General features: G+C 37.1%; 1 protein-coding gene across 1 annotated transcript; it reads left to right on the top strand.

Moving 5' to 3' along the window:
- The first annotated feature begins 12321 nt into the window (after window positions 1–12321).
- On the top strand, window positions 12322–21146 carry LOC110609449 (plastid division protein CDP1, chloroplastic). The gene is made up of 12 exons (XM_021749024.2): window positions 12322–12727; window positions 13320–13433; window positions 13555–13692; window positions 13970–14074; window positions 14170–14292; window positions 15949–16317; window positions 16433–16528; window positions 16666–16785; window positions 18312–18377; window positions 18465–19250; window positions 20441–20631; window positions 20831–21146. Exons 1-12 carry the CDS (start codon window positions 12458–12460, stop codon window positions 20913–20915), a joined length of 2463 nt encoding a protein of 820 aa, XP_021604716.1. The 5' UTR covers window positions 12322–12457; the 3' UTR covers window positions 20916–21146.
- The last annotated feature ends 4955 nt before the right edge of the window (window positions 21147–26101 follow it).

The following is a 26101-nucleotide window of genomic DNA, read 5'->3' as shown; positions in this document are numbered from 1 at the left end:
GCCACCAATAAACCTTCTTCAGATCTTGATACATCTTGGTGGCTCCGGGGTGAACGATGTATCTTGCATTATGAGCCTCTCTCATAATGTCTCCTTTTAGCCCTATGTCATCTGGTACACATAGTCTGCTCCCATAGCGGAGGATCCCTTTGCTGTCGAATCTGAACTCACTATCTTTGCCTGACTGAACAGTCCTGGCAATCTTCACTAACTCTAGATCCTCATGCTGTTTCTGAGCCACCTGCTCCAGAAACACGGGTGCCACTCTCATCTGGGCTACCAAAGCACCTGTACCAGACAACTCCAACTGAAGACCTTCCTCAACGAGCTTGTAAAACTCCTTCACCACTGGCCTCCTCTCTGCCGATATGTGGAATAAACTGCCGAGTGATTTCCGGCTTAAGGCGTCCGCCACAACATTCGCCTTACCTGGATGGTACTGAATCTTGCAATCATAGTCACTCAGCAGCTCCACCCATCTTCTCTGTCTTAAGTTCAAATCTCTTTGACTCAGGATGTACTGCAGGCTCTTATGATCTGTAAAGATCTCACATTTAACCCCATAGAGGTAGTGTCTCCACATCTTGAGTGCAAAGATTACTGCTGCCATCTCTAGGTCATGTGTGGGGTAATTCAACTCATGCTTCTTCAGCTGCCTAGAAGCATAAGCAATCACCCTTTCATCTGCATTAACACACAACCCAGTCCCACTCGGGATGCATCACAAAAGACCGTGAAGTCCTCACTGCTAGCTGGCAAAGCTAACACTGGTGCCGAAGTCAACCTCCTCTTAAGCTCTTCAAAACTCTCTTTGCACTGGTCGGTCCACACAAACTTCTGATTCTTTCTGGTTAACCTGGTCAGAGGAGCTGCAATCTTTGAGAAGTCCTGAACGAACCTCCTGTAGTAACCTGCCAAACCCAAGAAACTCCTGATTTCTGTCACTGTCGTGGGTCTAGGCCAGTTAGCCACGGCTTCTACCTTCTTGGGGTCCACCTCTATTCCATTCTCTGACACTACATGCTCCAAGAATGAAATGCTCCTCAGCCAGAACTCACACTTAGAGAACTTGGCATACAAGCCATGTTCCCTCAAGGTCTGCAGAACCAACCTCAGATGATGGGCATGCTCCTCTGCGTTCCTGGAATACACTAAGATATCATCTATGAAGACAATAACAAAGTGATCCAGGTATTGGCTAATTACTCTGTTCATGAGATCTATGAATGCTGCAGGGGCGTTGGTTAACCCGAACGGCATCACAAGGAACTCAAAATGCCCATATCTGGTCCTGAAAGCTGTCTTTGGCACATCTTCATCCCTTATCCTGAGCTGATGGTACCCCGATCTTAGATCTATTTTGGAGAAACAACCCGCTCCGCCTAGCTGGTCGAATAGATCGTTGATCCTTGGCAGAGGGTACCTATTCTTGGTAGTGACTTTGTTCAACTGCCTATAGTCGATACAAAGTCTGAGGGACCCATCCTTCTTCTTTACAGACAAGACTGGAGCACCCCAAGGTGAGGTACTCTGTCGGATGAAGCCCTTTTCTACCAGCTCTTGCAACTGCTCTTTCAACTCCTTCAACTTGGCTGGGGCCATCCTGTAGGGAGGGATAGAGATCGGTCTAGTTCCAGGCACCAACTCTATCTCGAACTCTATCTCCCTAGCAGGTGGTAAACTTGGAAGCTCGTCTGGAAAGACATCCTGAAACTCTCTGACAACTGGCACCGAGGCTGGCTCCCTGACCTGACTACTAAGCTCTCTCACATGAGCCAAATACCCCTGACATCCCTTCCTAAGCAACCTACGAGCCTGAAGAGCTGATATCAGACCTCTAGGTGTACCCCTCTTGTCTCCTCTGAAGACGACCTCTGACCCGTTCTGATCTCTGAACCTGACTACCTTGTCCCTACAGTCCAAGGTAGCACCATGGGTAGATAGCCAATCCATCCCTAGAATGACGTCAAAGTCTGTCAAATCTAGAACCACAAGGTCGGCGGAGAGGCATCTTCCCTCAACAAAAATTGGACTGTACTGGCAGACTGACTCTGCCACTGACGGGTCACACTTGGGTCCACTAACCCATAGGGGACACTCTAACCCAGAGACTATCAGACCCAACCTCTCAACGGCTCTCAGAGCAATAAATGAATGAGATGCACCCGGGTCCATTAAAGCATACACATCAGAACACCCAATGACGAGATTACTTGACACCACGGTGTTGGATGTGTTAGCCTCCTGCTGAGTCATGGTGAAGATCCTGGCTGGAGCTGATGGACCTTCACCTCGGGAACCAGAAGAAGAGGCTGCCCCTCTCCCTCTACCTCTGCCACTGCCCTGAGTTGTGGCTGGAGCTACTGGCTGTGCCACACTACCAGAAGCTGTCTGCTGGGGCTGACCCATAAAAGGTGCTCTAGGACACTCTCGAGCCATGTGTCCCTCCTGTCCACATCTGAAACATGAATTAGTCCCAGCTCGACACACTCCTTTGTGCGGCCTCCCACACCTTTGGCATTCTGTACCGTCTGAACCTGAGCTCGAGCCACCGCCGAATCCCAGACCGGATTTCAACTTACTCCAAAACTTGTTCTTCTTCGGTTTCTTGGTGGTGTTATTCCACCTCTTACTACTTGAGCCCTGAGAAGAGAGACCTGGCCCTCCTCTGCCTGGGGTCTTAACCCCTGAAGACTGGGTCACTGACTGCTTCACTGACCCCTCAACTATAGCACTCGCCTCCATCCTTCGAGCCATATCCACCACAGTGTGGAAACTTTCCCTCTCAACTGACTGAATCAACGAGGAGTACCTGGAATGCAGCTTCATAACATATCTCTTGGCTTTCTTCGAATCGGTATCTAGAGCTTGCCCTGAAAAAGGCAATAGCTCCAAGAATTTATTCGTGAACTCCTCCACACTCATGTGTTCTGTCTGCCTCAGCTGTTCAAACTCAATCATCTTCAGTTCTCTAGAACTGTCTGGAAAAGCCCATCCAGCGAACTCATTTGCAAATTCTTCCCATGTCATGCCGTCTAGTCTCGGGTCCACATAACACTTGAACCATTCCCGTGCCTTCTTGCACTTTAAGGTGAACCCTGCCATCTGAATGGCCCTGCTATCATCCGCCCCTAGCTCATCAGTTATTGTCTTCACTACTCTCAGATACTCAAAGGGGTCATCCCCTGACTTGTATTTGGGAGCATCCAGCTTAAGGTAATCTGTCATCTTTACCTTGCTCCCACCGGCTGAGCTAGGTCTAAAAGGTTGAGTAACTGGGGCTGCTGGTTCTGTAGGTGGTGGAGGTGGGGGTGCAGCATTCCCCGAGATGGGGTTTGCCGGGTTTGGATAGAAGGGTGAGGGTGGATAAGCTGGGTACTGCGTGTAAGGTGGATAGAAAGGTGGATAAGGCATGTAGGTAGGGTAGGGGTTAAAGCTGGAATAATCCGATGTTCCTCCCATCGGATACCCTGAACCCTGTGGGAAGGGTGGATAATGGGGTGGAAAACCATACCCCAAGGCCTGAACGCCTCCCTGCGACTCCCCTGTCCCCTCTTCCTCCATGCTAACATCCAGATTCCCATCCCTCCTCTAATCCTCTTCCATAACCTCCCTCACATCTGAAGAACTTCCTCCTCTATCTGTCCCCCTTCTGCTAGCATCAAAAGACCTTCTAGGGTCCCTTGACACTCTTTCTCTGTTTGCTCTACAGGACATTGCCCTAGGCAATGTAGGAGGACGGGCGCTCGTGCCCTCATCCTTAGGTGGTACTCCAGTCAATCGTGTAGATCGATGAGTTCCTCTCATCCTGTTTTGTGAAAAACAGTACACATCACAAAAACATTAGCATCAGATGGTTCATGTGGGCACACATGAACCCTCATCACATAGACATCGTTCATATCATAGCATCAATACACATGTATATAATCATGGCATTTCACATCATCATACAAGACAGGACTCCACATCCTATCCTAGTGGACATGATCTTTCCTATTGTGCTTGACCTTCTATAACATCTATGAGCCCGACACTCTATGTAATACCCGGCTAGACTCCGGTATCGGAATTCCTACCGTCCGGTGGAATCTCGGATGTCGGAAGCCTCTAGTAGGGTAGAAACATGCTTTCATAAAATGTTTTAAGGTATTTCATGGTTTTAAGTAAAATGGAGATGAGTTTTTGCATTAAAACAACCCTGGAGGAAAACTCAGGTTCGGCCGCCGAACCTCAAGTTCGGCCGCCGAACATGCATGCCTTCGGGAGCGCCTTTAGGCCCCCGAAAGCACAAGTGAGGGAAGTCCAGGTTCGGCCGCCGAACCTCAAGTTCGGCCACCGAACATGGCATGCATGCGGAGGCACATTCGGCCCCCGAACGTGGCCTGGCCAGCCACTATAAAAGGGTCCTTTAGCCGAAAACGGGTGAGCTTTTCCCCATTTTCAGCCAAGGTGAGCTTTCCGCCGCCCCTCACCGATCTTTGATGTTTTTCCTCTAGATCTTTCAAGTTTTTCATTTGTTTTAACTTCGTTTTGAAGATTTGAGCTTTTGAGCAAAGTTTTGGGAGCTTTGAGGTCTAAGAACTCGAATCTCTTCCAACTCCAAGTTTGGTCGCCTCTACTCTCGATCTTCAAGAGGTAAGAGTCGATCTCTAGCTTATAGTATGTTTTAAGTAAGTTTTATGAAGTTCATGGGGGTAGAATGCATGTTTAGGTTATAGTTATGTTTATGGGTATAAATGTATGTCCTTGAGCAATGTGGCTTGTAATGTGTGTTTGATGTGTTGTAGTTGGGGCTTAAGGTAGTTTGAGACCCCTAGGAGCTTGAATGCATGTTTTGGTTGAGCTAAATGCATGTTGGTTTGAGTTTGGAGGCACAAATGCATAAGGGAGCTGAGTTTCTGCCATTCTGGGAGAAACCAGGTTCGGCAGCCGAAGGAACTTTCGGCCGCCGAACGTGCTTGTGGAGGCAGCCTTCGGCTGCCGAAGCTTGCCCCCGAAAGGAGACTTTCGTCTCTGTCTAGGAGTTTCGGCCGCCGAAAGTGCCGCCGAACATGCATGAGTTTCGCCTCTGTCTGGGAGTTTCGGCCGCCGAAGGTGCCGCCGAACCTGCCTGACTTTCGGCTCTGGAGGGACTTTCGGCCGCCGAACCTGCCGCCGAAAGTGCCCTGTCCAGCCCTTTCTTGCATGTTTTTCTATGTTTATTCCATGATGTTTTAGGGGGTTTTGGGGGATAGTTTAGAGTTATGTTCATGTGTGTTTGGTCCCTCATTTGAGTCCACCTGTGTAGGTTCGAACCCGAGGAACCGAGGACCCCAGCAGTGAGTCTGTTGCCCCAGTGTCTGGTCAGAGCTATCCAGAGGTGAGTGGAATAATTTATTATGTTTTAAAGCAAAGAATGAACTTTTTAGCATGTTTCACGCATCATGAATGCCATGTGATGAATTAGGTTGCTTGCATTAGAATTCACGAATATGTTGCATTGCATATTTTTATGTTGATGTGGATGAATGTTGGATGATCCATAGCCCTCGATCTATGATATGACGATGTGATATGTACGGTACGGAAAGTAAGACCAGTGGGACCCATTCTACGTTCGCTGGCACTATGTAAGAGAAAGACCAGGACCCATTCTACGTTTTGGCACAGTTGGACACTGTTATGTTATGATATGTAAGGGAAAGACCAGGACCCATTCTACGTTCTGGCACAGTTGGACCATGTAGAGGGCTATTGGTGACAAGTTCATCCTTGATGTGATTAGCTGTGATGTGATGCATTCCATGATCCATATGATTTAAATGTTTTTATTATTCTTCTCACTGGGCTCTAGTAGCTCACCCCTCTCCCAACTTCCCCAAGTTTGCAGGTACAGGGTAGACCAGGAGGTTTACAAGAGTAATGAAGTCACGTGTATGTAATAGTTAGTGTGGACATGATAAATGTATTAATGTTATGTAAAAGTACAGTTTCTGTCATGTATTGATATTGAGGATTAGATATTGTGCTTGACATTATGTTTGTGGTATCCCTTTTATTACATGATAAAAAATGTCTTATAATGTTTATGAAAGCCAACTCATCTTATGATGTATCGCCCATTGGGGCATTGATGAGATCCCACAGAGGGGTCATGATTATGATTATGACTTTGTACAGTGTATGTTCAGGTTGAGTTGGATGTTTGAAGGAAAAGTTTTAAAATTTTATGTATGTTGTTGATCATGTATGGGATTAAACAGGTTTTCAGGATGAATGTCAGGCTTGCTACGGGTCTTGGCGGCCTTAAGCCGACCCGGATCCTAGCGCCGGTAACGGTCCGATTTTCGGGTCGTTACACTCTAGGTCCGATCCTATGAACCTAGGGCTCTGATACCATTCTGTAACGACCCGAAAATCGGACCGCTACCGGCGCTAGGATCCAGGTCGGCTTAAGGCCGCCGGGACCCGCAGCAAGCCTAACATGCAACCTGAAAACCTGATTAATCCCATACATGATCAAGAAAATACATAAAAATTTAAAACTTTTCTTTCGTTCATACACCAAACTCAACCTGTGCATGCACTATACATAAACATAATCATAATCATGACCCCTCTGTGGGATCTCATCAATGCCCCAATGGGTGATACATCGTAAGTTGAGTTGGTTTGCATAATCATCATAAAATATCTAAGATCATGTACTAAAAGGGATATCTTATACATATAGTCAAGCACAACCTCTAATCCTCAAAGTCATTACATGATTAAAACTGTACTTTTTTATAACATTAATACATTTATCATGTCCACACTATCTATTACATACACATGACCTCATTACTCTTATGGACCTCCTGGTCTACCCTGTACCTGCAATCCTGGGGAAAATGGGAGAGGGGTGAGCTACTAGAGCCCAGTGAGCAGAATAATAAAAACATTTAAATCATATGGCATCATGCAATGCATCACATCACAACTAATCACATCAAGGATGAACTTGTCACCAATAGCCCTCTACATAGTCCAACTGTGCCAGAACGTAGAATGGGTCCTGGTCTTTCTCTTACATAACATAGCATAACATAACAGTCCAACTGTGCCAGAACGTAGAATGGGTCCTGGTCTTTCCCTTACATGGTGCCAGCGAACGTAGAATGGGTCCCACTGGTCTTACATTCCGTACTGTACATATCACATCGTCATATCATAGATCGAGGGCTTTGGATCATCCAACATTCATCCACATCAATCAACAATAAAGTATGCAATGTGACATATTCGTGAATTCTAATGCAAACAACCTAGTACATCTCATGGCATTCATGATGCGTGAAACATGCTAAAAAGTCCATTATTTGCTTTAAAACATAATGAGTTATTCCACTCACCTCCGGATAGCTCTGACCAGAGACTGGAGCAGCTGACTCACTGCTGGGGTCCTCGATTCCTCGGGTCCGAACCTACACAGGTGGACTCAAATGAGGGACCAAACAGACATGAACATAACTCTAAACTACTCCCCAAAAACCCCCTAAAACATCATGAAACAATCATAGAAAAACATGCAAGAGAGGGCTGGACAGGGCACTTTCGGCGGCAGGTTCGGCGGCCGAAAGTCCCTCCAGAGCCGAAAGTCAGGCAGGTTCGGCGGCACCTTCGGCGGCCGAAACTCCCAGACAGAGGCGAAACTCATGCATGTTCGGCGGCACTTTCGGCGGCCGAAACTCCCAGACAGAGACGAAAGTCTCCTTTCGAGGGCAAGCTTCGGCTGCCGAAGGCTGCCTCCACAAGCATGTTCGGTGGCCGAAAGTTCCTTCGGCTGCCGAACCTAGTTTCTCCCTTAGTGGCAGAAACTCAGCTCTTCTACACACATTGCCTCCAAAACTACCCAATCATGCCTAAACCTATTCTACAACATTCCCAAACATACACAACCAAGCATACAAGTTCCTAGGGGCATCAAACCAACAAAAACCCCAACTACAACACAACAATCAACTCACATTGTTCATAAACACATATAAAACCCATAAACCTAACCATGAGCTAAACATGCATTCTACCCCATAGATCCACTTAAAACCTACTTAAAACATGCAATGAGCTTAAGATCGGCTCTTACCTCGTGGAGATCGAGAGAGAGACGACCTAAACTTGGAGATGGGAGGGGTTGAGTTCCCTTGAATCTCAAAGCTCCAAAACTTTGCTCAAAGTTTGAAAATCTTCAAAACAAAGTAAAAACTCATGAAAATCGAGTAGGATTGGAAGGAAAGAACTCAAGATTGGTGAGGGACGGCGGAGAGCTCACCTTGGCCGAAAATGGGGAAAAAGCTTGCCCGTTTTCGGCTAAGGGACCCTTTTATAGTGGCTGGCCAGGCCACGTTCGGGGGCCGAACGTGCCTCCGCATGCATGCCATGTTCGGCGGCCGAACCTGGACTTTCCTCACTTATGCTTTCGGGGGCCTAAAGGCGCTCCCGAAGGCATGCATGTTCGGCGGCCGAACTTGAGGTTCGGCGGCCGAACCTGAGTTTTCCTCCAAGGTTGTTTTTATGCAAAAACTCATTTCCATTTTACTTAAAACCATGAAATACCTTAAAACATTTCATGAAAATATGTTTCCACCCTACTAGAGGCTTCCGACATCCGAGATTCCACCGGATGGTAGGAATTCCGATACCGGAGTCTAGCCGGGTATTACAATACACATCTGCACCCCAAGTGGATCCTCCTACCATTGAAGCAATGAAAAGGATGCATAATAAAATTGATCGGTTAGAGATAGAGAATGGTCAACTTAACACAGTGGTGGAGGAGTTGCAGGCGTTTATGCATAGGATGATGGTACAACAGGGTGTTGGGACATCCACTCAAACATCTGCTCCTCCAACACCTCCAGCTCCGTCTCCACAGCAGCAGCATGATGATGCCCCTGTCATTGGTGATCATCATATAGAGAGTGATGATGATACAAATGCTGAGCTTGCTAGTTTAGTTTAGTATGTATCTTTTGTTCTGACCAGTTGGTAATTTTATTTTTAATTTATAACTGTTGTACAAAATTAGTATATGTAATTATGAAATCTTTAAGTTTTAAATATATTTTACTTTATATAATGATTGATTTGATTTTTTACGTATATAGTTAATAATGTACAAGTTGAATAATGTACAGGGTGATGATGGATATATACGAATGAATGTACAGGGTACAGGTACATAGTGTATTTGATAATATTTAAAAATATAGGGATGATTTTGTAATTATATGATTTACTAACGGATTACCAACAGAATTTCCATTGGTATTACAAACGGAACAATTCCATCGTAAAGGAAAACAACACCATTTTATATTCACTAACGGATTACTAAAGTAAATTCCGTTAGTGAAGCATATGTAAAAATTCTATTCCAATACTAACGAACATAGTATCCATTAGTGACGCTAACAGACAAATCCATTGGTGATCCGTTAGTGACACTAATGGAATTAAATTCCGTTGGTGAATAATTTACCAATGAGGTTTTTTACAACAGAATTAATCCGTCACTGATTTATTAGTAAAATATTTTACTAACGGAATATTATTGTTTACTAACGGAAATTTCTGTTAGTATTTTTAAAAATTCTTGTAGTGTAGAATAATATAGCTTGTGATAATTTTTGCTCAGTCTACACCTAAACAGAGTAAAGGGTGTTATACTATCCACTTGAAGGTGACATGGAAGTTATTAAATATTTTACCTTAATTATCTTGGCTTGCCCTTGTACGGCAGATATTAGTACGCAAATTCCTTTTTATATATATATAATTTTAGAGAAAGAGAGTTAGTATATAATTTATTCGAAACTACCAAAAGCACCCTGTCTTGATTTGCATGGTAAGATCATATGGATCCTTTGAGTACATTGTGCTAGTTCAAATATTCTATCTATACTCCTTAAAACATCTAGTTTGGACACTTATTTTTTCATTTTTGGGGAAGTAAAATTGATACTTATGCTTGATTCATAAGCCATGCAAGCATCTTTAAACTTTTTTTTAATTTGAGAATACATGCCTATTTTGAATGTCATATCTCTAATGTTCCTCTCAATATTAAATTAAAGGAATCTCATACCGTCTTCACTATCAGAATTTAGTTCAATATATGACTCATTTGAATCACCATATTCATAATTAGAACCTACAATTTCAAATCTTCAAGTCTTCCTAACTCCACCTACCACATTCATAATTTAGTTTATATTTTTTTATTATTTCTAGTTGTATCAGGTATAGATTTATTTAAGCCAACATTTATTTCCTCCAAAATCACTTACACATCATCATCACCTACCTCCATATTAGAGTCTTGATCATCTAAATTATTTTCACTTGAACTAACATCAACCTCTATTATCATGTGGTTTAGGTTCTACCAAAAATAATGTTGACTCGCCCAAATCTTGTGATTGAAACTCAAAACATGTGGATACATATGCTATATTTTCATTCAATAGTTCCTTAACAATTTATGCTACAGTATCAGCATTTTGCTACAAAATATTCTCTAAAACCTCATTTATCCATAAAAAACTTATCACTTGGCATTTAAAAGTTTGCATTTTCAGGTTTGTGCTTATGTGTTTCAGTTGGTTCATTAATGGTATCCACATTTTCAAGTATGTGCACATGTGTTTTAGTATATTCAATAACTAGTGTTTCCTCAATTTGGTGAACAAAATATTCTACGACATTATCAATAGGTGGTACCACATTTTCTACCCGAGTATTATCATATATAATTCTTACATTTCCTACATCTTTGACACATGTCAAAACTAATTGATTACACCTCCTCCCACTAGTTTTAGACTTATTAGGTGTTCCAACAACTATCTCTTCAGTAATCATACCCTTTCTATTCATAATTCTTTATTGTTCTTTCATACATGCATCAATTTCTCTTCTCAAATCATCAATATTTAATTGTTCAATATAAATATCAATTTCACCAATCCTTTCTACTTCCTCTCCTATTCTAAAACATCACCATTTGAACCAAATGGCCTCAATCTTTCCTTATAAGGCATACTAAGGACACTTCAATAGTATTTAAATATACCATTCATTTTCAACCTCTTGACAATATCCATCACTATTAACTAATAATAATCTATCTTTCGAACACTTGGAAATGTGCAAAATTACTCCATCCTAGTAGGCCCAATCTGCCTCTTCCCTTTAACATGCCATAGTATAGTAAAAGACCTATCTCATGCCATTGTCATTAGTTTAACTCAATGTCAAGATGTGCATGTATTCTAAAAACATTATTCTAATTATAATATCTACTAAATATTTACTTCCACTTGTATTTACAACACATACAACAATAAATTTTAAAATAATGTATATGTGTTATTGGATGTAGAGTGCCAATTGTGAGATTGTGGAACATGGGTTTATAGATTTTTTGTCTTGTCTGCACACTATTATGTTCTCTTTTACTTCTCAAAAGCTTGCTCCAGTTGTGGTTCCTCTTCCTACCATCGATGTTGATAGAGAAGAAGATTTAAAATAATAAGGTCAAACCAACTAGTATTAATAAATCGTAAACGAAAATATTATACCTTTCAAGCTATATAAACCTCTACTTTTATCTGTAGTAGTCAAAACTTTGCCTGGGCTAGGGTTTTAAGGTTGGAGAAGGAGAGAAAATTAGATTACAATATCAAAGAATTCTTGAGAACTAAAATAAGAGCGAGAGAAGAGGTCTCATGCATGAAGGAGAGAGAAAAGGTTTTTTGCCTCATGAGAGAGAAAAAAAAAATTTAATAACTTTTATCTATATCGGCATATATATGTGAGCTCCAACGTGGAGATATTTCAAGAATATAGTATTATGAACTTTAGAAAGAAATTAAACTCACAATACTTTTGTAAATGAAATTAAAATTCAGAGACGGTCATTAAACAATATCTAAAATTGAAAGATTGTAAGTGAAATTTGGCCAAAATTTAAAGATTTTAATTGATCTGTTTTAATAATTGTAAGGTTTATTTGGGATTAAAAAAGTTTAAGCACTTATATGGTATTTGACCTACAGTTCAAGAGCTAAAAATATGCCTTTTACTTTTTTTTTAATAGGGAAATGAATTTACTTTTTAAGTTAAAAATTATTTTCTATATTTAAGATTTTTATTAATTTATTAATACTTATATATATATATATAATTTTAAAATTACAGCAAAATAATTAAATATAAATTATTGTAATATTTTTAAAAAATATTTATTGCATATAAATTATTTTCGCGATTAAAGGAACTGCTTGGACCAGGGAACAGCGCATGTGAAAAGGAAAAAAGAGCAACGATTCAAACGATTTTATAATGCAACAAAAAGGAACTCCTCACTCTGTTTCTGATACTTACCCAACGGCCGAAAGCAGTTAGTTCAATGTGAGGTTTCTGTGCCAAAATGGCTTTGGCTCCTGCAAAATCCCTACCAATTCTTCTTCCTTCTACTCCTCCTTCCCATTCCACCACCAGATTTCTGAAACATGTTTTCCCTTATGGTTTTTCCAATCCAAGAATTTCAATTTCTCTTTCTAGGGTTTTCGACAGTGGTGATTTCACGCTTACCCGATCCATTTTGCACGCTGCCGTCACTCGCATTGTCGACAATGTCCCCGCTCCGACTCTCACCACCACTACCTTCACCGTGGAAATCCCGGTCACTTGTTACCAGGTTATAATCTTTCTCGGATGTCTATGGATCTATTACTCATTTTAAGGGTCGCTTTCTTTTAATTTCCTTAGTCTTTTGTAAATAATTGGTATTTCATACTCGAAGCATTTTTCCCATTTCTTATAAATGTCTCAACAGTCAAGTTAATTTATCCATCCACCTGAAGAATATTTTTAACTTGCGTATTTGGGATTGTCATTTATCTAATTTGGAGAATTAGACCAATGGGTTTGATGACTTCTTATGGAAAATATTCTCCATTGCACAATTTTCCTTGGCATTACAATTGTCTTTTTAGCCGATCCAAAGTCACTTGGCATTTTTGCTTCTCATACATTAGAAGGATCTGTTTGACAATTAATACAAATTATGAACGCGTGTGGTTCTCTTTACTGGACTTGTTATCTTGAACGTCCTGCTCTAGCTACCAAGTTTATTAGAATTTTTTTGTTACCAGTTAGCTTTATGCAGGAACATTCAAAAATTTAAGTAACATGTGAATTTCTACTTATGTAATCTCATTCAACTCTTAGCAATTCGGTTCCGAACTATGCTTAGTTAGTCACCTGCTGTTAAATGATTAAATTTACAGCTTGTCGGGGTTCCTGATCAAGCAGAGAAAGATGAGATCGTTAAGTCAGTGATGCAATTGAAAAGCGCTGATGTAGAAGAAGGTTATACCATGGAAGCTGTTATAGCTCGTCAGGTAGAGACTTGAGATTGAAACTTGTTTTTTTGGTAATTTATGTTGATTCCACAGAATTGTCTTTTGGTGAGTTAGAAGCTGAATTTTGACTTCACCTTTTTTCTCATATTTTTGTTTTCAGGATCTTCTAATGGATGTAAGGGACAAGCTACTTTTTGAACCTGAATATGCTGGGAATGTGAGGGAGAAGATCCCACCTAAAGCTTCTCTTCGAATTCCATGGGCTTGGTTGTCTGGTGCTCTCTGTCTGCTTCTAGAGGTACAAGCCTCTATTGTTATATTTAGTTATTTGCTACAGGTAATTTTTGTGCTTTGAGTCAATAATTCACTTTTAGTGGAGGTTGCTTTTTTTGCTAGATCTTTGGCTTCACCAACCTGTCATTTTGCTTCTGCATCAATTGTTTCTTTTTCATGATTTCTGACTCCAATCTAGCATCCTTTTCTTCATATTTATTGTTCTTGTAGTAAACATCTTCCTTCCTAGAGGACTAGGTTTCGGGAATAAATATGATAAAATCTATATATCTCTAATCCAGGCTGGAGAAGACAAATTAGTGTTGGATATTGGCCGATCAGCTCTCCACCATCCTGATGCTAAGCCATATATCCATGATTTGCTTCTATCTATGGCATTAGCAGAGGTAAGACAAACAAGCTAAGAGGTCAGTAAGTTGAAGCAAATTGCAGTAGCAGTCCTGTTATTTCTCCTTTTCTTATCATAGGTGCTTTCTTGAAGTGTGCGATTGCTAAGATTGGTTTTGAGAAGAATAAAGTGTCCCATGGATTTGAAGCTCTTGCTCGGGCTCAATGCCTCCTTAGGAGCAAAATCTCTCTTGAGAAGATGGCGTTGTTATATGAGGTATTTGTACATTTTATCACAGGATCTAAACATGTTGATTGATTCTACATGTGAGGCATGTTTCTATGTTGCTTGTGCCAAAGATGGTGGTTATGAAGTTCTAACTGAAACGGTCAAGTTTTGTTGTTTTGCTTTTGTTTTTGTTTTGGTTTTCCCTGAAGGAAGAAAAAAGTAGTTGACCCTTTTGGTTGGGAGAAAAGACACCAAGGAATGAGAGTTAAAAGCACCCAGGAAATAGAATGTGGTGTTTTGTTGGGCAAAAATTAAAATGAAAACCTTGGAAAGGAAATTGGTTCATTTCACCCCATGGTTTTAAATAATGGCCGTTACGTAATGGGTTTTGGGGGGGGTCGTTACCCGTTAATCCCCGTTATACAACGGCCCCTCCTGATTTGCAAGCGTAACGGCCGTTATGGTCGTTACGTAATGGTAACGGCTGTTACCGACCATTAAAATTCTTTTATATCCTTTATCTTCTGCTCTCTATTCTCATTTTCATTAGTTTCTACACTTTTCAATAGCTTCAAAAACTATATTTTTTAAGTTTTATCTTCTCTTTTTCTTTCAAATTTCAATCTTTCCTTGCATATTTCTCGTATAAACTTAGATCCATTATAAACTACTCTATTTTTAAGCTTATTTCTTCTAAAAAGTTAGTTAAATTCTATCTATTTTAGTTTTTAATTGTTGTTTTTTTTTCCTTTTTTTTTTTGTAAGTTTTTATGGATTAAAGTGTTAGTTTGGAGTTAAAATTGTATTTTGAGCTATTAGTTTACTCGATCTATAAAGATTATGTTGATTTTTTATATTTTAAACTATATGATGTTTAACTTAAGTTAAATAATTTATATTTTATATATTTATGTTTATTAGGCATTTATATACATTGTTCAGAATGAAATCTAATCAATATCAATTTATTTATGAACTTTGCAAATTTTTTTAAAAAATTTGCGTAGTGTCAGGCTGTTACCATTATGTTACGCCGTTATGGGTCTATTTCCATTATCCGCGACAACCACGACTGCGAACGTGGCTGCGACCGCGATTTAAAACCATGTCTCACCCTGTTCCTCTGTTAATCAATTTCGATTTTGCAGCTTGACATCATAATCAATAGTTTGACAGAAACAATTTGACAAAAGCATTACCTCTGTATCAACTTCAAAACCCTGGTTTGACAGTCAAACATTTTGATAGATGACAGTGTGGTTTTACTATCAAGGATATCTTAGGAAGGATAAATAAATTTCAATTATCAAATTATACAAAAAAAATGAATTATATGGATTTCAATGAAACTTCATATTTTAGTATTCATTCCAATTCCAATAATCAAGGAAAAAAACACCCCAAAGGGAATCAAATTCCGATTCTTTGTTGAACCAAACACCTAGGAATTTATTCATTTTGTTTCTGATTCCCTGGATACTAATCCTGATTTTGGAGTTCAAACCAAATCGGCAATAAATTTTACTCTGGTTTATAGTTCTAGAAAAAGGAAAGTATAAATTTGCATCTTTAGTTCTAGAAATTTTATAAAGAGAAGTGAACAGTGAAAACTGTAAAATTCAAATCAAAAAATAATTTCTTGTCATAGAACACTACTTTCTCATTATCTACTGTCTGTTTTATTGTTCTTTTCTTGGTTGACAGATAGAAGAATCTCTTGAGGAGCTTGCGCCTGCTTGCACATTGGAATTATTAGGCTTGCCGCACTCTCCTGAAAATGCTGAACGGAGACGAGGAGCAATAGCAGCGCTGCGTGAGTTGCTCAGGCAGGGCCTTGATGTGGAAACCTCATGCAGAGTTCAAGACTGGCCAGCTTTTCTGAGCCAAGCACTTAATAGGCTCATGGCTGTAGAAATAGTTGATCTTATTCCCTGGGATGATTTAGCCCTTGTACGGAAGAATAAGAAATCACTTGAATCACAGAACCAAAGGGTTGTGATCGACTTCAACTGCTTCTACTTATCACTAATAGCTCATATTGCTGTTGGTTTTTCAAGCAGGCGAACAGAATTGGTATAATAGATAAATGTACCTTTGTTTTGATATTTCAAGTTTGTGATGTATAAACAGTGATATTCCTGTTTGAATGTTTGACCTTGCTGATGCCAAATTTCTTTTCATTGTATAGATCAACAAAGCAAAGATTTTGTGCGAGTGTTTGATGACCTCTGAAGGTATTGATCTAAAATTTGAGGAAGCGCTGTGCCTGTTTCTTCTTGGCCAGGTATGCTACCATTCTAGTTCATTTCAGAAGTATATCTGGGTTTTTCACTTGTGCCATTCATATAATTTTTTATTCACTTGGTATTCCTTTCTATAATTATTTATTACGCTCAAGGAATTTTTCATATTGATTTGCAGGGTAATGAGTCCCAAGCTGTTGAAAAGCTTCATCAGCTAGAATTAAACTCAAATCCTGCTTCACGGAGTCTACTTCCAGGAAAGGAGATTACAGATGTCTCTGGTGTAAAGCCATCATTGGTACATCTTTCTTATATATTGGAAATATTAGTTGTCCATTTACACATGCATTTGAAACAACTTTAGGTTGAGAGCTTGATTGCTAAGAGTGTGCCACTCTTGCAATAGTATTCGGTGCATGTTAATATTTTAATACTACTTTGTGTCCAGCTGCATTTATAATCTGTTTATGTTTATGTTAAAGTGTCTTAGCTCAAGTCTTATTTTTGTAACGCGACTATTTTGGCTCCTTCAACCAGTATTATAGCTTGCTGATGTATTATGTTCTGTAGAGTATTTAAGGATTCTACTGTGGTTATATACGATGGTATTGCATTGATTACTTTATGTATGTTTAAACATACTAATTTAAGCTTTTAGGTTTTCGAAGTGCTAGAATGGTAAGAGGCTAGTTTTGGGATGCAGTGTGCATTTGCTTCAGGTTCTTTGTTGCCTGGTGCTCATTTGAGTCTGTTCTGGCTGGTGATCAATGATATGTGAAAGGGGTGATTAGTGTATACAGGGAGCCTGAGCTTGGGTTTACTTGAGTTTATGGCTTCTTAAGGAAATTGCTTAAGCTTTCATTTCCTTGTAACAATGTAATGCAATAAGTTGCATCTGGAAATTATTTACTGAATCTTTATTATGATTGAACTATGGTGCCTGTAAACTATTTTGGCTATTGTTGTATTTATCCTTCCTAAGTATGTGTCTTGACTGAATGGACCTTGTTTCATGTAACTTACTCTGTTTGATAAGGCATTATGTTTTATCACTGCTCTCAATCATGGTTGATTAATGAATTGATGAAACCATATAGTGCGATAAAAAGTATTGTTAAATAAAAGGCCTGCAGTTTACTGTGCTATCTCACACACACACACACACACACACATATGTTTTGTGTGTGTGTGTGTATTATCTTTTTTTTTTTTTTTTTTTCATGGTTTCATTGCAAAGATAATAGAATTAAGATACCATCACAGTAATATAGTTGGAGTTCCTTGTTGGATGATAGATGGTGGTAGAATGGTAAGAGTAATTTTGGGATGCAGTGTGCATTTTCTCCAGGTTCTTTGTTGCCTGGTGCCCTTTTGAAGCTGTTCTGGCTGGTGATCAATGATATGTAAAGGGGTTGTTATTGCTTGTAACAATGTAACGCAATAAGTTTCATCTGGAAATTATTTAATGAATCTTTATTATGATTGAACTGTGGTGCCTGCAAACTATGTTGGATATCATTTTATTTATCCTGCCTAAGTACGTGTCTTTACTGAATAGACCTTGTTTGATTTTCTCTTCTTCATGTAACTTACCCTGTTTGATAAAGGACTATGTTTTACCACTGATCCTAATCATGGTGGATTAATGAATTGATGAAACAATTTAGTGTTGTGCAATGTATTTTAAAATATAAACTGTTCAGTTTACTATACATGTATATATACACTGCCCTTTCAAAACTACAGTTGTACACTTATGTGCATGATGCTTCTTTTGAATGTTTGACACTTTCTCATGTCAGAATGCATGGTGAACTTGACCAGGAAACATGGTTGAAGGATGCTGTGCTTTCTATCTTTCCAGATACTAGAGATTGCTCTCCGTCTTTGGTGAGATGCCTGAATATGGACCATAAACGAATAAATGACTTCCATTTTTAGCAGGAGTTTTAGCTTACAAAAATCACATTTCAACAGGTGAAGTTTTTTGGTGATGAAAAAAGAACTCTTGCAAGCAAAAAAAAGAAAGTATATCCGCAAATGACACCTGCTCTAGACCACAAACCATTGTCTGCTATTGCATTGAAACAAATGGAGCGCAGGGAATCTCTTCCAAATATGAATTCTACTCAACAGCTCAGTTCCACTGTTAAGCAGTTGGCTCCAACTGATCTGCAAAGCTCATTGATATTGGAGAAGAATGTTAGTGGAGGCAATGTTAGTGAAGCATCAGTTCAATTGAAAAGGAATCTTGGTGTGCAAAATGCTAGAGGTTGGGAAAGATGGTTAACCTATAGTGATGTTGTTGGAAAGATTACTTTCGTTGGAGTACTGAGCTTCATTGTGTTTTTTGTCTTCAAGTTGTCTGGCATGAATTTGAAAAGGATGAGGATTGCATCTAATTTGCCCTTCAGTAAACCTAGTATGAATAGTAGATTCCTTGATTGCACAACAGATCTCTCTTTTGAGTGCAATGTAGAGCCTGCTTGTATTTCCGGAAGAAGCATTACTGGAAGGATGAAAAAACTGTTGGCAACGATTAGGAAGCAGTTCCAGAAACAATCAAATCATAGAAAATTGCACAGCTCAGGGCTTGTTGCCAATCAGTCATCTCGTATGACAACAGTATCTAGGAAGGAGATGCCTATTGAAGAAGCTGAAGCACTTGTTCTGCAATGGCAAGCAATTAAAGCTGAAGCTTTGGGGCCTAATCACCAAGTACATAGCCTCTCTGAAGTCCTTGATGAGTCAATGCTAGCTCAGGTAAAATATATGGATTGCTGTAACATCATTCTATTTTTGAGTTGCCTATATCATAATTTGGAAAAGTTGAGTAAATGGCTTCAAGACAACTTTGGTTGGTTAGTTGTAAGATGGTGGTCCAGTACACTGATTAATAGCGGCTGTATTGGTTGTTGCTTGATATAAAGAACAACTACTACAATTTTTAAATTGAAAAAATTCTGACAACCTTATTTTCACCTAAGAGCTTTAAGCCATTTTGTCCACTTCTTTCATTTCAGTCCTCTAGATTAAAGTTTTAGCTTCAAAATAGTGATTTGACATTAAAACACATGGTTTGCTGTTACAAGTGGTGCCTCAAAAGCTTCATGCAAAAATGTTCTGTTGGTTCTTTTAGTTTTTGGGCTATTATTTCTCATAATCTAGGACTTACAAATCGGCAAGATTAGTGCATGTTTAGTTAACTTCTTGTTTTAATATGTGATCCAATATAGTGGGACTGTTGTTTTGGCGGCAACTAAACTTCATCTCTCTTTACCTCTCCTCTTCACAGAGTCTCACCCTCTTCCTCTCTGATAGTTCTCCTTTACTCTTTAACCGTATATCCCACATTAATAACCATATAAGCCCTTAAAATATTTAATAAACCAGCAAGAAGATCATTGCACTGCTGCCCACCAACTAGAATCAGAGACAGATTGATGTGGGAGTGGAACTGAGCTAATTGAGCAAGCTGCTATTATGATTGTTAAAACTAAGCCTGTGTCAAAGTGAAGGAGAGAAGACAGTAACAGAGATGGGAGCTGCAGATGCTGATGCAGCTTTTGGCATTCATGTGTAGCAACAGGGGTGTTCTCTTGAGCCATTTTCTAGGTTTCATTAGTGTTGCTATGGGATGACAATATTTGATGAGAAAATCAGAGGGAAGGGTTTGTCTTATTGTAAGTGAAGACAATTGGTCGGTTCAGTTACCTGACTGTTATGTTTCATTGGTAGATCCTCATCTGCTTTTGAGCCCCTGCAATTTTTGAATTGTTTGTTAGTTATTACTAGAATGATTCTATAAAAAAGACCTCCACCTTTGACGGACAAAGTATGGAGTAATACATGAGTACACTGCAAATGTTGAGTTTCTACTACTTTCTACTAATTTTAATTCCTGAAGTTTCAAGCTGTTAACAAATCAACTTCGTTCGGTTTTTTGATTGCAGTGGCAAGTTTTGGCTAATGCAGCAAAATCCAAGTCCTGTTATTGGAGATTTGTTTTGCTGCAATTATCAGTGCTGCAAGCAGACATTCTATTAGATGAATATGGTGTGGAAATGGCAGAAATTGAAGCCCTTCTTGAGGAAGCAGCTCAGCTTGTTGATGAATCTCAGCAAAAGAATCCAAACTATCATAGGTAACTGTATACATTCTAATGACAATAGTATGAGGGTGCAACAATTTTGCCTATCTAATAGTATTCCTAAATAAGTATCTTGCATGGTTCTTATATAATTTGTTTCAGTAAACTTCTTTTCTCAGAAATCAAAGTTGGTATTTAATATCATTATTTCTTTTGACAAATTTTTGTTCTAAACTTTTGATTCACCATGCAGCACCTACAAAACTCATTATGTTCTTAGAAGGCAAGACGATGGTTCATGGAAGTTCTGCGAAGGGGATATTCGGACACAATCATGACATCCTGTTTGTTTGCGGAAAGCACGAGCTTGCAACGATTACTAATTTCCGGTTAACTTGTTTTCTTCATCTTCAAATTTTAAATATTGTAAATCAATTGGGTGACTCTGATTGTTTATATTTAGTGTGAATATGGAATGGCTGAAGGAATTCGTTTTCTGCTAGGGATTGTTGTTTTAATTGATGCTTACCTAGGAAATTAAATTATCTTTGGTCTGTTTTTGCATCAAATTTCAGAAAAATACATCGACGTGGAAGGAATATTTCTGGATATGAGAGGTGTGTGTGGGAACTTGCAAACATGTCAAAATGGTTTAAGCCTAAATATGCACTGGAATTAAAAGGGAAGGCAAAGTCATGGTAACTACCATTTCCCGCTTCATGCAATGTGCGAAAATATTTTGAAGGTGATCCACAACGTGTTGGCTCTAAGGATGAAGGTTTTAAATGGTGTATAGTGGGTATGTTCCCTACTTCTAAAGCCATCAACTGGCAAGCAATGAAAAAGAGTTGTAAGTGCATAAAAAGCCATCAACTGGCAAGCAATGAAAAAGAGTTGAAGTGCATAAAAAGAAGTTTATTAAACATATATAGAAATAGCTATAATTATGTATTTTTTTTTTTTAAAATGGGAATTTGGGAATTGGGGTGTAGAACCTGAAATCTCTTATATTTATTTAGATGCTTATATTTATTTAGATGCACTTACCATCAGGTTAATAATGTGAGTGCAATTATGTATAATTATACATTTCTATTTGTATTCAATTTTTGATTGAATAAAATTTGAGTTAATAATTAAAAAAAGTTTTATATTTTTTTTTTATCAATTAAAATCTGACTTTTTTAAATTGTTTCAATAATATTCTGTCGTTATTTGTGCCGTTAAAAACTAACAGAATTAATAGGTCACTCGCCACGTCAATGCCACATTAGCATGTCACATCAGTAAATTTTAAAGTAAAATTGATAATAATTTAAAAATTTAGGGTAGAATTATAACAAAACTAAAAGTATAGGATTTTTTTGATAATTATTTATTTTATTAATAATTTTTTTAGAAAATGAAGGAACGAAAATTGAATTTATAATTTTAGATGAATTATATATTCTTTTAACCACTTAATCGAGTCAAATTAGATAATTAAATATTTAATTTATATATTATTAATTTTTTTAAATTCACTCTAAATATTAATATAATTTAGAAAAATATGGTGGATTAGTATTGTACTTGGGAGTTTAAAAAAATTAAAAAAAAAGTATTTTATTATTTTTAATATTTTCAAACTGAATCATGTTAGATATTATTTTAAATTATTTTTTAATACTTTATAACTAATGTATTTAATAAGGTTATTTTCTTAACGATAATTTTAAAAATAATGTTAAATAGCAAGCATATTAGACAAATTTTAAAAAAAATCTATTGATAATAATTTTAGTCAAAATAAGATCAAAGATAAATTATTATTATAAAATTACTTATATAAATTAAAAAATAAATTGAGGAATAATAAAATAGTAATTTTTAAATATATTTAATAGTGAAAAAGAGTAACTTGATAATTTTGTAAGTTTCTAATATAGTAACGATAGAATGTATTTGGTCAGACATTAAAAGAACAGAGTTTAATTGGTAGAAAATAAAAAATATAGGCTGAAATTGCAACAAAAGTAAAGTACAAAATATTTTTGCGATTAATTCTAAACTTTGCTGACATGGCGTAATGACATGGTGTAGTGACGTGGCGTTGACGTAGCAATGTCATTAGTTTTCTAACGGCACAAGTAATAGCAGAGTACAATTGGAGCAACTTTAAAAAGTCAAATTTTAATTGATAAAAAAAAAAGTATAGAGTGTAATTGCAGCATGCTTTTTTTTTGCCATTAACTCATAAAATTTTTTCTATAGAAAGCATAAACAAATAAGATATCAGATTATATACCATGTAAAACTTTCTAGAGTTTACATATACTCATAATTGTTATTATAATTAAAATTAAGAATATTTTTTATTGAAAGGAATCAATATTCATCCATTATTTATTAATTTTCTTATATCATTAGGATTATCAGCTAAAGAACCCACATATAATTTAGGTATCGAAGGATCTTGTTTCTGATTATCGTCTCTTATTTGTTTTTCTAATAAACTATAGTTCCTCATTTGAAGTTAGAGTATGTTAAAAAGGCATATTGGTTTTGATGGTCTTTTTGTTCCAGGTCCGGTTGGTCATGGTAGAAGGCTTAGCTCTTCTTTGGCAATATAAGGATGTTTTGTATGGCTGCTTAATTATTCCTTGCACTTTATTGATGCAGTTGTGAGTATGGAGAGAATGCAACAATGGTGGCTAACCTGCTTCTATGGGTTCCCTGAAAGGCAACATCATCAGGAATCATGGGACTTGTTGCCTTCTCTTTTTGATAGGTCAAACCTTCCATGGTGTGTGATTATTGACTTCAATGACATTCTCCATGCTAACGAAAGGCTTCCTCATCCTCGGTGGTTGCTTACAGGTTTTTGTGATGCCATTTCCAAGTGTGGTTTAATTGATTTGGTGTATGTTGGAAATGCCTTTACATGGGAGCATAGCAAGGGTACTAGTCATTAGATTTGAGAACACCTTGATCGCTATTTTGGAAATAGTTCTTAAAGAGGTTTATTTCCATAATCTAAAGTCCACACTTTCCAAATAGATTGTTTTAACCGTGTTGCTCTTCTTCTAAAACAAAATCTGATTGTGAACTATTATAGCATCTCTCTTAAGTTCGAACATTGTTGGTTATTAGAAGCTGGGTGTCGTGAGATCGTGCAAAATGGTTGACAAAGAGGTATTTCTCTTCCATTTTTTGGATATTTACATCACCATTCTTGTATTCTTTTGGATTAGGCTAAGGATATTAAAAATACTTTTAAGACTAGATTGTCATATGTAAAAAAAAGATGCAATAATATTGTGGGGATGGTTCTTTTTATAGTAAATAGATGTATGTTAATGCCCTACAACAATATTATAGTTTATTAGATAAAGAACAAGTTTTTTACATAGTTTTTTGTTCAATTCTATGATTAGAATTATGTAAAATTCAATTGAATTCCAGATAGAGTTCATTTGAAATAAATTCCACTGTTTGGTTTGATATAATTTAAAATATACAATTCAATTGAATTCCATAAAATTTCTATTTGATTTAATTTCATAATTAAAATTTTATTTTTCTCAATTCCTAACCTATCCTTAATAGTAAAATTAAAGGAAATTCATTACTAAGAAACATATAAAACCACTAATAATATATTGATAAAATCAAAATAAATTAACATGTCTCATGATTTTAGAAATTTATAAATAATATAAGAACTCCATTACTAGATGCATGATAAGTTAATTTGGGTATTATAAAACTAAGATAAAAATAAGATACTTTAAATAATGTTCTAGACACGTTAATAGCAAAATAGATAGATAGCTAATTTGTCGTTTCCATTTTCTTCTTTAATCAATGGGGTTTGATATCGTTATCTTATGCAAAAAATCTCTCAACCAAATGTTCATTATCTTTTAAGATATCAAGTGCCTTCATAACCTCCCACTTATTCAAGCTTAATTTTTGAGCTATGTAGTAATTTTAATAGTTGTATATATCCTTCTAATACTATTTGTTATAGCTTGTATAATCTCTTTTATTGAAATAGTCATCTTTGTTATTTCCTTAATAATTGCATCATACTTTTTCCTTTTAACTCCTCTAGAATTAGTTTTTGATTGTGTACTAATCGATGAAACATTATTTTGATTCATTGATGAATCTTGAACTGTTGACGATGGCACTGTATTATTCATTTGTAACACTGAATTATTCATTTACATATCATCAATATTATCAATGCTTATATCATGTTCTGCTTGCCACTTGCAAACTTTCTCCCATGTACTTTCAGCACTATCTCCATTTGCACTATCTTTTTCAAATAATTTTTGAGCAGCTTCGTAAAAATATAGCTCTTTATCACAAACTAACTTGTAATCATGCTTTACTTACATAATAACATTTATATCATGTTTATCTATATTGCTATATAAATTCTACAATTTAACTCTATTAAATTAAAAAAACCATATAATACCTTAATAACACTTTCCCACACGGTTGGTGTAGCTTCAATTTTTTTGGCTACATTATTCCATGCCAAACCACTTTTTTTTTTTTATCCAATATCTCAATAGTTAAGCCTATTTGCTTTTGGATAGTTTTAACCTGTTAATAGCTTTTGCCTTGTCAATAACTTTTCCAACTTTTTAAACTCATTGTTAAGAGCGATGATAACAGTATTCCAAGCTCTTCTATTAAATTTTTTCTAGTCTTTGTTTCCTTTTTCTTTTTTCTTTTTCTTTTAAAAGATCAAACAAAAGTTGATCCTTTTTTTTTGCCACTTGTAAAACTTGTCCGTTTTTCTAATAGAATTGTTGATAAGTTCAACTTTTTCTTGAAGTGGTGATTCCATATATTAACGATATAAATATATTGAAAAACAAAATAATTATATTCAATATTTAGTGATTTACATTAAACAAAATAAAATAGTGGCAATACATATCCTAAAATATTAATGCTTCTCTAATATAATTGTCAACCACATATATTAACCTAAGATTGCAATACATGATCATTCCACATATAAGAAGCCATATTATTTATTATTTTCTCTCCTTGTCTAGCATCTATATCTCTAACTATGCGTTCAACACTATGAATTTTTTCTATAGGATTTTGCATTAGCCCATAATTAACTTGGCATAAAATATCTTCATTTGGATCATACATCATAAGATAATTATGCAAAATGCACCACACAAGCACACTTTTTGAAACTGTATCAACACCATAATGTGCTTCTATTCTACTAGCTATAATGGAAAATATCTTTTTAAGCTCTCTCAATTGCATTACGTAATGATGAATGCTGAATATTGAACTATTCTTTTATATTTTAAAGAGCACAATATGAATACTCTTTCAAGTGATATCTAGTACTTCTGTATGAAATTATGAGACCAGACCTCAGTGGATAACCAACATCTACTAAGTAAAATTTGCCTACACCGTAAAGTAAAAAATATTCATTTAATTTAACTTTCATGTAATGATGAATAAATAAATTTATTAAATTGTATTCAAT

This window comes from Manihot esculenta, chromosome 2 (assembly GCF_001659605.2).
Source record: "Manihot esculenta cultivar AM560-2 chromosome 2, M.esculenta_v8, whole genome shotgun sequence".
Lineage (NCBI taxonomy): Eukaryota > Viridiplantae > Streptophyta > Magnoliopsida > Malpighiales > Euphorbiaceae > Manihot > Manihot esculenta.
This window is presented reverse-complemented; position numbering and strand designations above follow the sequence as displayed.

Coding starts and splice junctions, on each gene's coding strand:
- LOC110609449 (XM_021749024.2), top strand. CDS start 12,458: ATGGCTTTGGCTCCTGCAAAATCCCTACCAATTCTTCTTCCTTCTACT. Junction 13,693..13,969: donor CTCTCTGTCTGCTTCTAGAG/GTACAAGCCTCT, acceptor TCTCTAATCCAG/GCTGGAGAAGACAAATTAGT. Junction 16,529..16,665: donor GCCTGTTTCTTCTTGGCCAG/GTATGCTACCAT, acceptor ATTGATTTGCAG/GGTAATGAGTCCCAAGCTGT.